This window comes from Mytilus edulis, chromosome 8 (genome assembly GCF_963676685.1).
Source record: "Mytilus edulis chromosome 8, xbMytEdul2.2, whole genome shotgun sequence".
NCBI classification, from domain to species: domain Eukaryota; kingdom Metazoa; phylum Mollusca; class Bivalvia; order Mytilida; family Mytilidae; genus Mytilus; species Mytilus edulis.
In genome coordinates this window covers 1,918,698-1,933,324 of record NC_092351.1, presented here as the reverse complement: position 1 = coordinate 1,933,324, position 14,627 = coordinate 1,918,698, and the positions used below count along the sequence as shown (strand labels likewise).

Sequence of the window (14,627 nt, the reverse complement as noted above, 5' to 3'; positions counted from 1 at the left end):
GTCAAGATATGTCATCGTCCTTTGCCTATCAACGGAATGCAATATATCAATTGTTTAAACAGTACTTATGCAAAATAATTCTGTTATTGGGACACGAGATGTTACTTGTTAATATTTGATACTTAAACTCCATTTTTTTTGTATATTCACAGTGCTTTAATATTTACAATAGTTTTTTTTATTATATCACTCTAAGTAGTCTTTAAGATGCAAATCACGCCTCTGGATAACCCAATAATGAGTATTAAATATTAACGGAACTTGTAAAAAGCAATCACATACAGAACAACTGAACCTTCACAAAAACCATGTTTGTTTGATGCATCTTTAAATTCCATGAACATTCAAATTTCGAAATGTTCTGATTTTCTCTTTATCATATGGAATCAGAGAAAAAAGTGTTAGTTGTAATTGAAGCATAATTGAAATATCGGTTGACATTTTGAAGTGTGATTGTTATAAAAAAATCCTCTTGTGACATACTAGTAATCATACTCTTCTTCTTTTTTCTCTCTATCTCTTTTTTAATGCGATACTGTGAAGTCATTTTCGTGTTTATCATTAAGTAAACCTTCTGCTGTTGTTTTTTTTTATGGTCGGGTTGTTGTCTCTTTGGCACATTCCCCATTTCCATTCTCAAAAGTATAACTATTCTCATCTATATCATTTAACTTAAATAAGTGATAATTAATAAAATACAAACTCATATAACGTGCAGTAATCAATTTATCTTAAAGTACGTTTAATTTAAATAATTTTCTATTTTAGTACGATATCAGATTAACTTAACATTTTTGTTTCAGATGAAGTAATTCAAAAAATCTTCAACAAATCTGATTTCTATAAAGTAGTGGTGATAGGTTCTGTAGTTTGTACAATTATGCTGATAGGTAAGATCGTTATTGCATTTTATTCTCAGAACAAATACATTTCACTGATGAGGGGATTACCATGATAGATTCAAACGTTTAATGAAAAGCAGAAATGTGATTTGATACGTATATTGTGTCAAAAAGTAAAAACATCATGTAAACTTTTCAATCCTGGTGAATGTTCGAGAGATCTGTTCGTGTACATACGAACAGTGTTGATAATGTTTTATTCATTTTGAAATACAATGAGGGTACATATATATTAAGTGATTGGATAATTGAAAACAACTCTTTACAAATTACATGCGTCCTGGGACTTGCCTGAATCTTAAATGTTTAAGGCATTTTTTTCGAAAGCGACTGATGTATAAGAAGATATATGACGGAAACGGACCTAAAATAATGGAAACATCTATGTCGGGGTATCTTTGGCTGAGGGAGTTGAAACTCTAGTGTCTAAATTGTTTAATTGATAGGGTAATTGTTTTTTTTAAATTCACTTATAAAAAAAAGAAGATGTGGTATGATTGCCAATGAGACAACTATCCACAAAAGACCAAAATGACACAGACATTAACAACTACAGGTCACCGTACGGCCTTCAACAATGTGCAAAGTCCATACCGCATAGTCAGCTATAAAAGGTCCCGATAAGACAATGTAAAACAATTCAAACGAGAAAACTAACGGCCTTATTTATGTTAAAAAAAATGAACGAAAAACAAATATGTAACACATAAACAAACGACAACCACTGAATTACAGGCTCCTGACTTGGGACAGGCACATACATAAAAAATGTGGCGGGGTTAAACATATTAGCGGGATCCCAACCCTCCCCCTAACCTGGGACAGTGGTATAACAGTACAACATAAGAACAAACTATAAAAATCAGTTGAAAAAGGCTTAACTCATCCGATGGACTAACATACAAGTGGACGTGGCCCGGTACTTATACATCCCGACACAAAAAGACACAATGAACAGATCTGAGAGTACTCGCCGTTATCTGACAGCTAGTTCAAAGCCACTAACAACTAATAAAAAAATCATGCATCTAAGACAACTCTGGTATGCTATTTCGTATAGGTTCATTGCTGGTGGAAGACGCCGGAGTGCCAGATTAAACCACCGACCCTCGATAGAAATCTGACAATCCTATCAATTAAGATTGGAGTCGATTACACCTACCCAGTACTGGATTCGGACTTCCTCAGTGTTGACTTATTAGCGATACAGTAGTTGGACTACTAGGGCAAAAATGCCACACATGTGTCACGCATGTACCTAAAAACACATGTGTCACAGGTGTGTTACATGCGTTATACACATGTTTCTTGCCACGCATGGGAATCATGCGTGATACACATGCGTTCACATGCGTAACACACGCATGTGAATCACATGTGTCAAAAATACACCTGTGTCACGCATGTGTTGGATAACGCATGTGACCCATGCGATATTTGCATGTGTAACACATGTATAGTAAAATGCATGTGTAACGCATGTTTGACATAGGCAAATTTTGTTGACGTGAAGTTAAATTTTTCACATGATTTTTAGGTAAAATTATTCACTTGAAATTCACTAAAAAAAAATCAAAATTAAAAATCAAAAATTGTTTATTTTAAACATCTAATACCTTGCATTTGCCTTGTAAGACATGTTTTCCATTGAAAATCTTAATTTACTTTCAAAAAAATCTATTTTCAGTGAAATTCATGTGAATAATTCATAATAACAATGTTCATGTGAAAAAGTTAAATCAATTTTATCTGAATTAAAACATGGAATTAATTAGAGAAATTCAACATTCTTGAGTTCAATTTTTGTAACATACATGTAGATGTACATGATGTATGAGATACAAATTCACCTGAATTTTACTAAAATTCCAAAATTTACTCCATTTTTTATTTGAAGAATTTTTAAAATCATCAAAGCTATTCACCTTTTCTGAAGATTTTCCATAAAAGGGGCACATATATAAATCATCAAATGATTATAATACTTATCTTTTATTTGGCATAGATTATCTCCCTTGATAGTGGATTAGATGTAACTACATTTTTTTTTAAATATTTATCTCTTGTTGTCATAAGGGTGGAATTTGTATATATACATATGTGTGTGTATACATATCTGGTTTTAGTTTCCTAGATACCTAGATTAATTTGAAGGACTAATATTGCTTTATCAGTAATATCTCTATGATTCTAGGATTAAACACATGTTTTCTAGAGGTTATTGATGTGTAAACCAGGGTGATTAACTCAAACACTGAATAAAAGTCCTTTGGTAATGTTTGTGAGTAAAAGCCCCGGTTTACACATTTTATTAAAATAACCTCTAGGAAAACTGTGTTTAATCCTTAAAATTCTAAAACCAACATATATGTTATTGACTAGTAGACTAGTCTTAGGCCAAACAGGTGCTTCGTGTAGTAAGTAATGGCACTTAATTAAAGATTTGCATATCTTATTTAGGATTTTCTTATGTATAGCCCTTTTGTTATAAAAATGACTGAATGTATATGTACATAAACATTGTACATGTGAGGCTAAATTAAAAATTACCTGGTTTGGTTGTTCAAACAAACGTGACCAATACATGAATGTTGACCATTCTGATTATCTGTTCAAGTACAAAACTATGCTAACAAGAAAATACACATGAGCATATAGAATGTACTTGAAAAAGTTTCAGAGTATTTGTCATTGAGGTCTAAGGTAATCTATCCTGTCAGTCGGCGATGCGGCTCATAAGGTTTAGGGGAAAGAAACACTACTATCGTGTTTAAATCACAACAAACACCAGTCACTTAGTCTAAGATCGTCTAATACTTCCTGGGCCTCCCGTAGGCTTAAACCTTGTTCAATGTATAGAATAATATACCTGTAACCATATAACTTGATCATACATTTCTTCATCTTTTGTTTTGGATAAAAGCAAAGGGCATAATAACCTGCCTCTGTTTAGTGAGGCCCCTCATGGGGGGGTCCTAGTAATCACATAATCACCATTTTTTGCCAATATAATCACATAATCATTAAATATTTGCTTATCTTTAGTAATCAAATAATCATAAACTAAAAATACAGTCCTAGGTAATCAAATAATCATGAAATATTTGGCTTAATAATCAAATAATCATTAAAAAAACGGCCAAGTAATCACATAATCAAAAACCCCATGAGGGCCCTCTTTAGTTTTTAGCAAGCACTTGATGGTGGGTTTACTGTTATAAACTTACCACCTTCACGTTTGACCACCTTCTTAGACTAGTGTTGTCAAAAGTTACACATGCTTGTGTTCTTTCAAAGTTTATAACATGGGAAATGAGGGCCCTCAGTGAAATCGAAACACAGGCAACACGTACCTCCAAAATCACAGGCACTCGTCTACGAATTTGTTTTCCCTATATACCTTAAAATTCTCTATATACCTTAAAAAGGTATACACAGGCGTTTTTTTTTAGATGAGTGCCTGTGTCCAAAATATGATGAGTGAGTTCAGTTACTGTGAATGATAAAATTGAGAAAACAGTTAATACGAACTTCATCAGGAGCTTCCTGCTCAACATGTGGCAACCTATAATGTTTTAGAATATTTCAAGTGACGGCAAATTTAGTAAGTAAACCTTTGATTTGATTGTTCATACTCCCTCTTTTTTCAATATGACTAATGAAGCAAGATTTAAATTTTTGTATACGTGTGTTGAGACTGATATAATTAGAATTATTGTTAAATTTATAAGCGACATGTACATTTCTAGAAATGCTCTATTAAGCACTAAATAACTTTGTGGTACCACCTCCGCAACGGCATATAATGTTTATAAATTTGGTATGATATATATATGTTTGTATGTTTGTGTATAACAAATTTGTATTCTCTTGGTATCAATCCTGTGATTTTGGATTTTAAACCAATAAAAATTACTTACTTAGTTACTTACTTACTTACTTACTTTAATACTTACCGTTTATTGACAAACATGTGATGATAAGAACTGGTGAGCTTTTCGTTGAATATAATGAGAAGATTGTGTTGAAAATGTTTGCATAGTTCATGTCAGAGTTAAAAATTATAAAACAAAAGATGTTCTTATTTAATTTCCCATTCTCGATTCCAGACTAACTCTCTTATCTCATTAGACGTAAATGCGCGTCGAATACGGAAACCGGGAAATCTTTCACCGTGGCCGTTTTTTATACTATGACGCAAAAGGACGCTCGTCTGCTGATTTTATTGTTTGAAAGGATGATACAAAGATTGAAACAGATGGTTCACAAAGCTATTGTAAACAGATATATTGAAATGGGTTGCATTGTCGATTAACTGGAAGAAATCGGGGAACGAAACATACATTTTAGAAAGTGTAGGCAGTGTATTGTTTGAGTACTTGGACCATCATGACCATGGGAAAGCGTAATGGCCAAATGTCAAAATATTATGAAAGGTAAATATCATAGACTCCCATCATAATCATGCACATTTTTTAGGAAGATGATAGTATTATACCTTCATGAAAAACATAGGAGTCACTGTGTTCATGTCATGCATGTAAACCAGAAAATCAGTCAAAAATTTACAAAAAGTTTTAAAACGGAAGCAAGTCAACTCGCCCCACTGGTAAAACGCCCCACTTTTTTAACAACAGGACCTTCTTTTTTTTTAAATCGCTGAACTCATGTTGAGGGAGCTTATAGTCTATGCCACCATTTGTATTGAATTGGATACAATTCAGTGGGTGGTGGGGGTTTGATTGAAATTGAATATAAAAGCCAGGATAAAAAAAAGGGTTACTTTGACATGTTTGACAACAATGGACAATGCAGGATAACATTTTCATCCTAGCCAGCCCTCCCCCCTTTTTCCCCAAAAAAAACCTAGTCCAAATAGCTATAAATAACTACCCAAACCCTAGTCCAAATAATTATGACGTCTTGAAAGGCTATTATAATGTTGATGTAAGGCGTCAAAGAAAAAAATTATAATAGCCTTTCAAGACGTCATAATTATTTGGACTACCCAAACCCTTGAAAATCAAGTGGTTATACATCTTATTGCTTGTCGATGTAAGGCGTCAAAGAAAAAAATTATAATAGCCTTCAAGACGTCATAATTATTTGGACTACCAAACCCTAGTCCAAATAATTATGACGTCTTGAAAGGCTATTATAATGTTTTTCTTTGACACCTTACATCGACGATGTAAGGCGTCAAAGAAAAAATTTATAATAGCCTTTCAAGACGTCATAATTATTTGGACTACCCAAACCCTTGAAAATCAAGTGGTTATACATCTTATCGCTAATCCCGGCTGACCCGGCCGCTTGAAATTTTGACGCATACAACATACACTTTTCCATTGTACATGTGGCATCATATATTTTGTATTGTGACGTTAAAATTTTACAGGGACTTGTGTGATATCCAGTAATGGGATAAAATCACGGGGGCGGATCCAGCCATTTAAAAAGAGGAGTTCCCAACCCAGGACAAAGGGGGCCTGAGGGTTCCAACTATATGTCCCCATTCAAATGCATTGATCAGCCAAAAAAGGGGATCCCCCTCCCCCACCCCCTCTAGATAAAAATATTTTTAAGTCTTGACAGTGTGGCCCAGGTTAAAAAAAAAATAATTGTCGTCAGTAAAACTGCATTTTCGGTCATCAAATCAACAATGGACGGTGGCAAATCTTCAACTACTGTACTGTTATTCCAATTCTAATGCATAACAAAAAGAAATAGTATGTTCATGATGTTAGAGCTTGAAAAAATGTATATAAAATTTGACATACTAGTACAAAAAAAATCCCCAAAACTTCATGAATGAATTTTGCGCAAAGAACTTACATTTTGTAAGTCATGGCTAAATGTCATTATGTGACTTGAATCTTCATAGAAATGAAAACGTTCAAATTGGAACCTCTTTGATACCAATTCGAATAAAATAACTGTAAAACGGTGAATTTAAGATGGTGTTGTTCTATTAATGACAACATGTAGTAATCCAATCAATTCAAAATTCAGATCCCTCATTAAATGTAGTTATCCCTGGTCATGCTGGTTAGCTGTGGAATTGACGGTAATTATATAAACTTTAGCCAATTGTAGGATAAAAATTGCATTAGAATCACTTATTTACTACATGTATTATTTAATGTTTGCATTTATTGGAGAAAACATTACTTAACTAACCCGTCGCCAGTAAACTTAATTTGCGACCATCAAATCCACAATTGATGCCGTCGGAGCTTAAAATACAATACAGTTATCTCCTAAAAGTATGCATGGTCACAAAAAAAGCTGCCTGCCGGGTTTACAAAAAATTCTCATGTTAGGGGAAACCAACAATTAATTATCCATGGCCTTACACTAATGAAAAAAAACAGAGATCAAATGACATCAATTTGTTACCAACTATATATGTCACCATACATCCTTTAACAATGAGCAAAGCCCATACATTATACCATATACTGTAAATTCTGAAATTAATGTATGCATTTATTATTGCTAATTTGTCTTAAATGCGATTTTATTTTTTCGATTTTGAGAAAAATCCTGTTAAATTCATATAAAATATTTTTAAATGTGAGTTTAAATTATTGCGTTTACAACTCTGTCGCATTTTAGCAATAATAAAAACCTTGCAATAATTTCTGAATTTACAGAAATCAGCTATATAAAAGACCCTATTAAATGAAAAATAAAAAATGTGTAAAACAATTCAAACAAGAATACTAACAGACTTAACAACAAATTAAAGGAAAACCTGCACCACTGAATTACAAACTCCTGACGTGGGACAGGCACATACTAATATGCAGGATGTGATTAGGGCTGGACTATATAGTTAACAGTTTGTGGTGCCAAAATAAACCCACCTTTATATATATATAAAAGAAGATGTGGTATGATTGTCAATGAGACGATGGTCCACAAGAGACCAAAATGACACAGAAATTAACCATAGTTACTATAGATCATCGTACAGCCTTCAACAATGAGCAAAGCCTATACCACATAGTCAGCTATAACAGGCCCTGAAATAAAACTGTAAAACAATTCAAATGAGAAAAGTAACGGCCTTATTTATATAAAAAATATGAACGAAAAACAAATATGTAACATTAACACATAAACAAACGACCACTGAATTACAGGCTCATGACTTGAAACAGGCACATACATAACCTCAGTCCTTGTACATGATGTGAAAAGGGATTAACTCATCAGATCTATACCATGTATACAAAGAAGAAAGACATCTATTGACTAACAAAAACACACACAAAACGTGCTTTTTGACAGATATACATGATACATTGTATATGGATTATAACAGAAATGACAACGTGCTACGTTCGAACATGACTTTAATCTTTCCTATATCATGTATATGAAAATGGTGTATTTTAACAGCAAAACAAGATCTAATAAACATCTGATGGTAATTAATGCCTGAAATGATTTTTTAACTCTATACAGCAAAATATATCAATTAAAATCAGAAAGTTCATACTGTAAATGTATTTTTTAGCTACATGTAAGATGCTGTTCACCTGTTGATCTTCTTTCTGTTGTTTGCTTACATGTTGTTTGCATTCACTCAAAAGAAAAAGTATATATAGTAAAGGTATAAATTAGTGAGCATCAGTTCAACATGTTCATACTACAATGCACATCTACATTTGTAGTTTTTGTCTGGACTTCTTGATTAAATAATTTAGATTTACAATTTTAGCTTGTTACCAAAAGAATGGAAAGTACAGTATTAAAACCACTGGTGAACATGTACTATACATGTAGGTGTGAATGTCCTGAAAAAAGAACAGATATCAAAGTATGTTCATCTGTAGAATTGCAGTTAATTTTGATAATTTGATGTACTGGTAACTTATGTTTTAAGTATAATTGTACATGTACACTGTTGCTTATATTTCTATCTTTCCAATGTCAAGTATGCTTTAATGCACCCTTACCCTAATCCCCTCCTACTGCCCCATACAAACACACTTGAGATGTCAGAAGTTCAAATAATCATAGCATCTGCATTACAAGCCTACCTAGGTAGACTGGCCTACCCAATGTATATTTTTGCTTAAATTAAGGGTTTAAAACTTTTGAAAACTGTTGAAAATCAGTTATACTGACTTTTTATGGGCATTATGTTTTTTAGTCTGTGCGTTTGTTTGTTCGTCTGTCTGTCCGTCCGTCATGTCAAAGTTTTTGGTCAAGGTAGGTTTTGATGAAGTTGAAGTCCAAGAACTTGAAACTTAGTATGCATGTTCCCTATGATATAATCTTTCTAATTTAAATGCCAAATTAGAGTTTTACCATATTTTCACGGTCCACTTAACATAAAAAAATGATAATGAGGATGGGGCATCCGTGTATTAGGGACACATTCTTGTTTTCTATATGCCTTCATGTTTTAAGCTGAGTTTTGATATGTGATACATGTAGTTTTGAGTCCTGCACATATACATCACTGTACATTGATTGTCATTGGAGTTAAAATGACAATGACAGGTTTTTTTTTTAATATTGCTTCTTAGTGTTGATCAATTTACCTTATATATTAAATAAATAAAGTTTATAAATTATTGTCGCAGATTGAAATTTTTTAATATTTTAAAAATAAGCTGAATTTATGAAAAGAGATTGTGGTTGGATTGTCAACAAGAAAACTTTTCACTAGTCGAAATGAAAAGGATGCTATAAATTTTAGGGTCTCAACAGTGAACAAAACCATACTGTAGAGTCAGCTGTAAAAGATCCTGTCAAAACGAGCATTATATTTAAATCCAGAAAACTAGTGATGTTCCAATTACCATGTTCAGTATATATTGGTTATAATATATAAAAAAATCACTTTTTTTCTTTCTCTTAACCAAAGGAGAACTTTATTGTCAATTTATTTTTATTGGAAGATAGTGCATCAGGTTCAGGTTTTATATGATAATAACAGGAATTTAAATTTTCAGAATTAGCTCCTCAGATGTCAGTGGAAGTGGAAGCTATATATATACATTATATGTTTAAATGAAATTGGCGACAGGATTAGATATAGAGGAGATGCTATAGCTACAGTATATGTAACTGGTATGTATTTGTTGAGGTATTTAATGCAAAAATACAGTATTTAAATTTTAATACAAAAATACTGAATTCCAAGGCAATTTCAAAAAAGGGAAATCCATTGTGGTAGTTCCTAGGTTTTAAGAACAAAACATGGTTTTTTTTAGGTTATTGCTTTAATATACTTTGAATATACAAACTATGTGCCATGCAGGGGACATTGGAACCCTGTACTTTTTCTTATAGTTAAAACTCCTTAAAAATATATGTCCCTCCATACAATACCAAGAGGTTTCTGTGCACTTTGATTTTCATTTGTAAAGTTTACAAACATTCATACCAAATTTCAACCATAATGAACTTCCGCAGCAGAGATAATCAAAAAAGTAGTGCAAATAAACAATTTGCAGAGCATTTGGAGTTTTGAGTTATACCCCTATGGAAGATAAATGACAAATTTTGTAGCTAGATGTTAACAGAATGCATCTATAGACATTCCATTTTTATATGACCGCCTTAAAAATTTGGTGTTCTTTGTCATCTTTGTAAGCATCGTCCGAAGACACTTAGTTTCCAGACAGTAACCTTAGTTTAAATGAATGGATCTCTATGAAATATAAACACAAGGTTTGAAACCACAAAAGGAAGATTGGGATTGATGTTGGGGTTATGGTCCCAACAGTTTAGGAACAAGGAGCCCAAAAGGGGTCAAAATAAGTATTTTTCCTAGGTTCCAGACAATTACTTGTGTGTAAGTGTATGGATCTTTCTGAAATTGTACCACAAGGTTCCATACCAAAAAAGGAAGGTTGGGATTGATTTTGGGGGTTATGGCACAAACTGTTTATGAAAAAGGGGCCAAAACAATACTTTTCTAATTCTTTATATAAATTGCTTTTTAGCTCACCTGGCCCTTAAACAGGGGCTGATCCAGTCATTTAAAAGAAAGTGTGGGGGGGATCCAATTACATGTCTCCATTCAAATGCATTGATCGTCTAAAAATAAAGGGAACCTCCCTATGCCGTATGGATCCGTGCCTGTCTTAAGTGAGCTTTTCTCATCACTTTGCATCCGTCGTCCGTAAACTTTTACAAAAATCTTCTCTGAAACTACTGGGCCAAATTTAACCCAACTTGGCCACAATCATCATTGGGGTATCTAGTTTTAAAATTGTGTCCCGTCACCCGCCAAAATAATCAAGATGGCCACCATGGCTAAAAATAAAACATAGGGGTAAAATGTATATTTTGGCTAATAACTCTGAACTCAAAGCATTTAGAGCAAATCTGACATGGGGGTTAAATTGTTTATTAGGTCAAGATCTCTCTGCCCTGAAATTTTCAGATAAATCAGACAATGGGTTGTTGGGTTGCTGCCCCTGAATTGGTAATTTTAAGGAAACTTTGTCTGTGTTCGGTTATTATCTTGAAATTTATTATAGATAGAGATAAACTTTAAACAGCAATTATGTTCAGCAAAGTAAGATCTACAAATAAGTCAACATGATCAAAATGGTCAGTTGACCCCTTAAGGAGATATTGCCCTTAATAGTCATTTTTTTTACCAATTTTTCATAAATGTTTGTTATCTTTTACAAAAATCTTCTCCTCTGAAACTACTGAACCAAATTCAACAAAACTTAGCCAAAATCATAATAAGGGTATAGTTTAAAAATTGTGTGCGGTGACCCCGCCAACCAACAAAGATGGCCACCATGGTTAAAAATAGAACATAGGGGTAAAATGTAGATTTTGGCTTATAACTCTGAAACCAAAGCATTTAAAGCAAATCTTACAAGGGGTTTCCTTGTTTATCTAGTCAATATCTATCTGCCCTGGAATTTTCAGATGAATTGGACAACTGGTTGTTGGGTTACTGCCCCCCAATTGGTAATTTTTAAAGAAATTTAGCCGTTTTTGGTTATTATCTTGAATACTATTATAGATAGAGATAACTTGTAAACAGCAATAATGTTCAGCAAATTAAGATCTACAAATTATAAGTCAAACATTACCAAAATGGTCAGTTGACCCCTTAAGGAGTTATTGCCCTTTATAGTCATTTTTTAACATTTGTCATTAATTTGGTAAATTTTGGTAAGATTTTACATAGTGTCCTCTGTAACTAAAGGGCCAAGTTCATTATAGATAGAGAAAACTGTCAGTAACAAAAATGATCAGTAAAAGTTGAGCTACAAACACATCATCATCACGAAAACACAATTTTGTGATGAATCCATCTGTTTCCTTTGTTTAATATGCACATAAACCAAGGTGAGCAACACAGGCTCTTAAGAGCCTCTATTTTTTTTACCAATTTCAATGGGGTTTTGTTCTTGAATTCATAGAGTTCTCTATTAAATATGCTGAATCAAACCGTGTATTATTTTTTGGGGGAATTTGGTCCCTGTTTTTAAATTGGTCTACATTAAGGTCCAAATGCCATATATATTATATATACAGGTAATGTGTAGTACACATGCATGAAAAGAGTTAGTTTTCATTATTAATTATTCATTTATTAAAGTAAAAAAATAATATGTAGTATTATTGCCAATGAGACAACTATCCATCAGAGTCTAAATGACTGAATGTTAGCAACTATAGACCACTTTACATGTATGTACAGCTTTCAACAATAAGCAAAACCAATACAGAATTTAGCAAGCTATAAAAGATCATAGAATGACAGATGTAAAACAATTCCAAAGAGAAAACTTACAGCCTGATTTACTTAAAAGACAATAAGCAAAAAAAACCAACCATGATAAATAGCAAAAAGAAAACTATTATTTCTCCACTACAGTTGTTCACACGATATTTAAATACATATATGTAAGCTTGGTAAATCATTACTTATTTAATTCATGTTATCATTTTTGCTTGATTGGTAAGCCAATATTTGATGTTATATAGTGTTTTTTTTTAATTACAGCAACTGTATTCCAAGAGTCTGATGGCTGATAATGTATTACAGGATTTTATCATTCAAGCAACATCTTAGAAGCCTAGGATAAGTGCTAATGTATGAAGGAAGCCTTGGATACAAATAGCAATTACAGCAATTCCATACGGGATAGAACTCTTACACGTGGTCATGATATGGGAATGATGTATTCAAGAAATTTAAAACACATGGAATTAAATATTGTGTATATTTTTTCAACCACAAGTACTTTCAGATTATAATACAATTCAAATTCAAATTATTGTGTCAAATGACAATTATAGTCTAAAATGAATAACACATGTTTTAAACTGAATTTTATATAAATATTTGAAATTACAAGAATTTTTAGCTTATTATGCAGCCAAACTTTGAAATCTTCTAATGGTATATGCTTATTGTTTGTCAACAAATTGTTTTGAAATAAGAAGGAAATGGTTAAAAATAACTGCAATTTATCAATATAATGTGATATGAGGTATAAAATCAATCAGACAGCAACACAACAACAAAAGCACATAAAAGGCATTAAGGTGCTAACATACAGTCCTCAACAATAAACAGGTGTCTAAACAATGTCATGATCTACTTAATTGACCAGAGTCTACCAATCAAAGCACTGCTATTAACACCAAATTTTTGAAATATGTTTAGTTAGGATGAGACTTTAGACAACTACGGAAACCCTGGCTTGAAACAGGCACATGAATATGGGGCTGAGTAAACTACTTTTTTTCTGCAAAACTTTTAAAACAAAAATAGGCATCTTTTGCAAGTAAGACAATTAATAATAGGTTAGTCAAGGAGTAGTATGTGTTTTTGGTGCGTGTGTCTGTCTGTCCATTCGTCCATCTTATTTTAACTTAAGGATTTTGGTTAAAGTTGTTGGTCACAGTATATGTAGTTAGCGATGCAGTTGAAGCCCAATCAACTTAATTGACACAAATAAGTGATATAATGGCTTCTAGTTCAGGTTTTGACCCTGACTTTGTGCTATACTGAACATGAAAAGTGTGAGCAGAATATCAGTGTACTATATTATATAGTGACACTGTCACACATTTTCTTGGGTTTTTTTTGTCATGCTTCAGCTTATATATTGATTTAAGTTTTGGTTTAACAAGTTACAGATCAGGTTCAAATTGTATTGCAGTCTGATGCTTTTTATAAAATGTTTCTTCATTAAGCATTCACAATAGGTAGAACAGGATAAATATGAAACTTCAATAATATTAACTATATGTATACTAATCACTTTTGCTGCACCTGAGAACTAACAAACATATCAACAACCATGATAATTAGACAAATAGGAGGACATTTTGAAAAATATTTAATACAGACACAATGCCTTTTACATGCAGAAATCACGCATGTATCACAGGTGTATTTCTTGTACACATATGATTCACATGTGAAACGCATGATCACATGTGTATATCATGCATATCACACATTTTGAATTTTTTTTAGTACAGGCACCATGCCTTTTGAATGCAGAAATCACACATGTGTCACAGGTGTTTTTTCCTACACATGTGATTCACACGTGAAACACATGATCACATGTGTATATCATGCGTATCACATTCGTTTTTCACACATGTGTCACATGCGTGGCATGAAACGTCTCTTTCACATGCGTGCGACACACATGTGAAACGCATGTGTCACGCATGTTCACATGTGTGGCATTTTTACCAGTGTACTAA

At 32.7% G+C, this 14,627-nt stretch overlaps 1 protein-coding gene and 1 long non-coding RNA gene across 2 annotated transcripts in view; both read left to right on the top strand.

The window, feature by feature from the left end:
• The window catches only part of LOC139484598 (uncharacterized), a 59,920-nt gene that overhangs the window by 11,754 nt on the left and 33,539 nt on the right, over positions 1 to 14,627 (top strand). The window contains exon 7 of the mRNA XM_071268379.1: positions 804 to 890. Coding sequence (XP_071124480.1) covers positions 804 to 890 — 87 coding nt within the window. The remainder of the gene's footprint in view (positions 1 to 803; positions 891 to 14,627) is intronic.
• LOC139484573 (uncharacterized) lies at positions 4,852 to 13,260 on the top strand. Its single transcript, XR_011655122.1, has 4 exons — positions 4,852 to 5,338; positions 8,632 to 8,730; positions 9,875 to 9,992; positions 12,904 to 13,260. It is a non-coding gene; the product is annotated as an uncharacterized lncRNA (long non-coding RNA).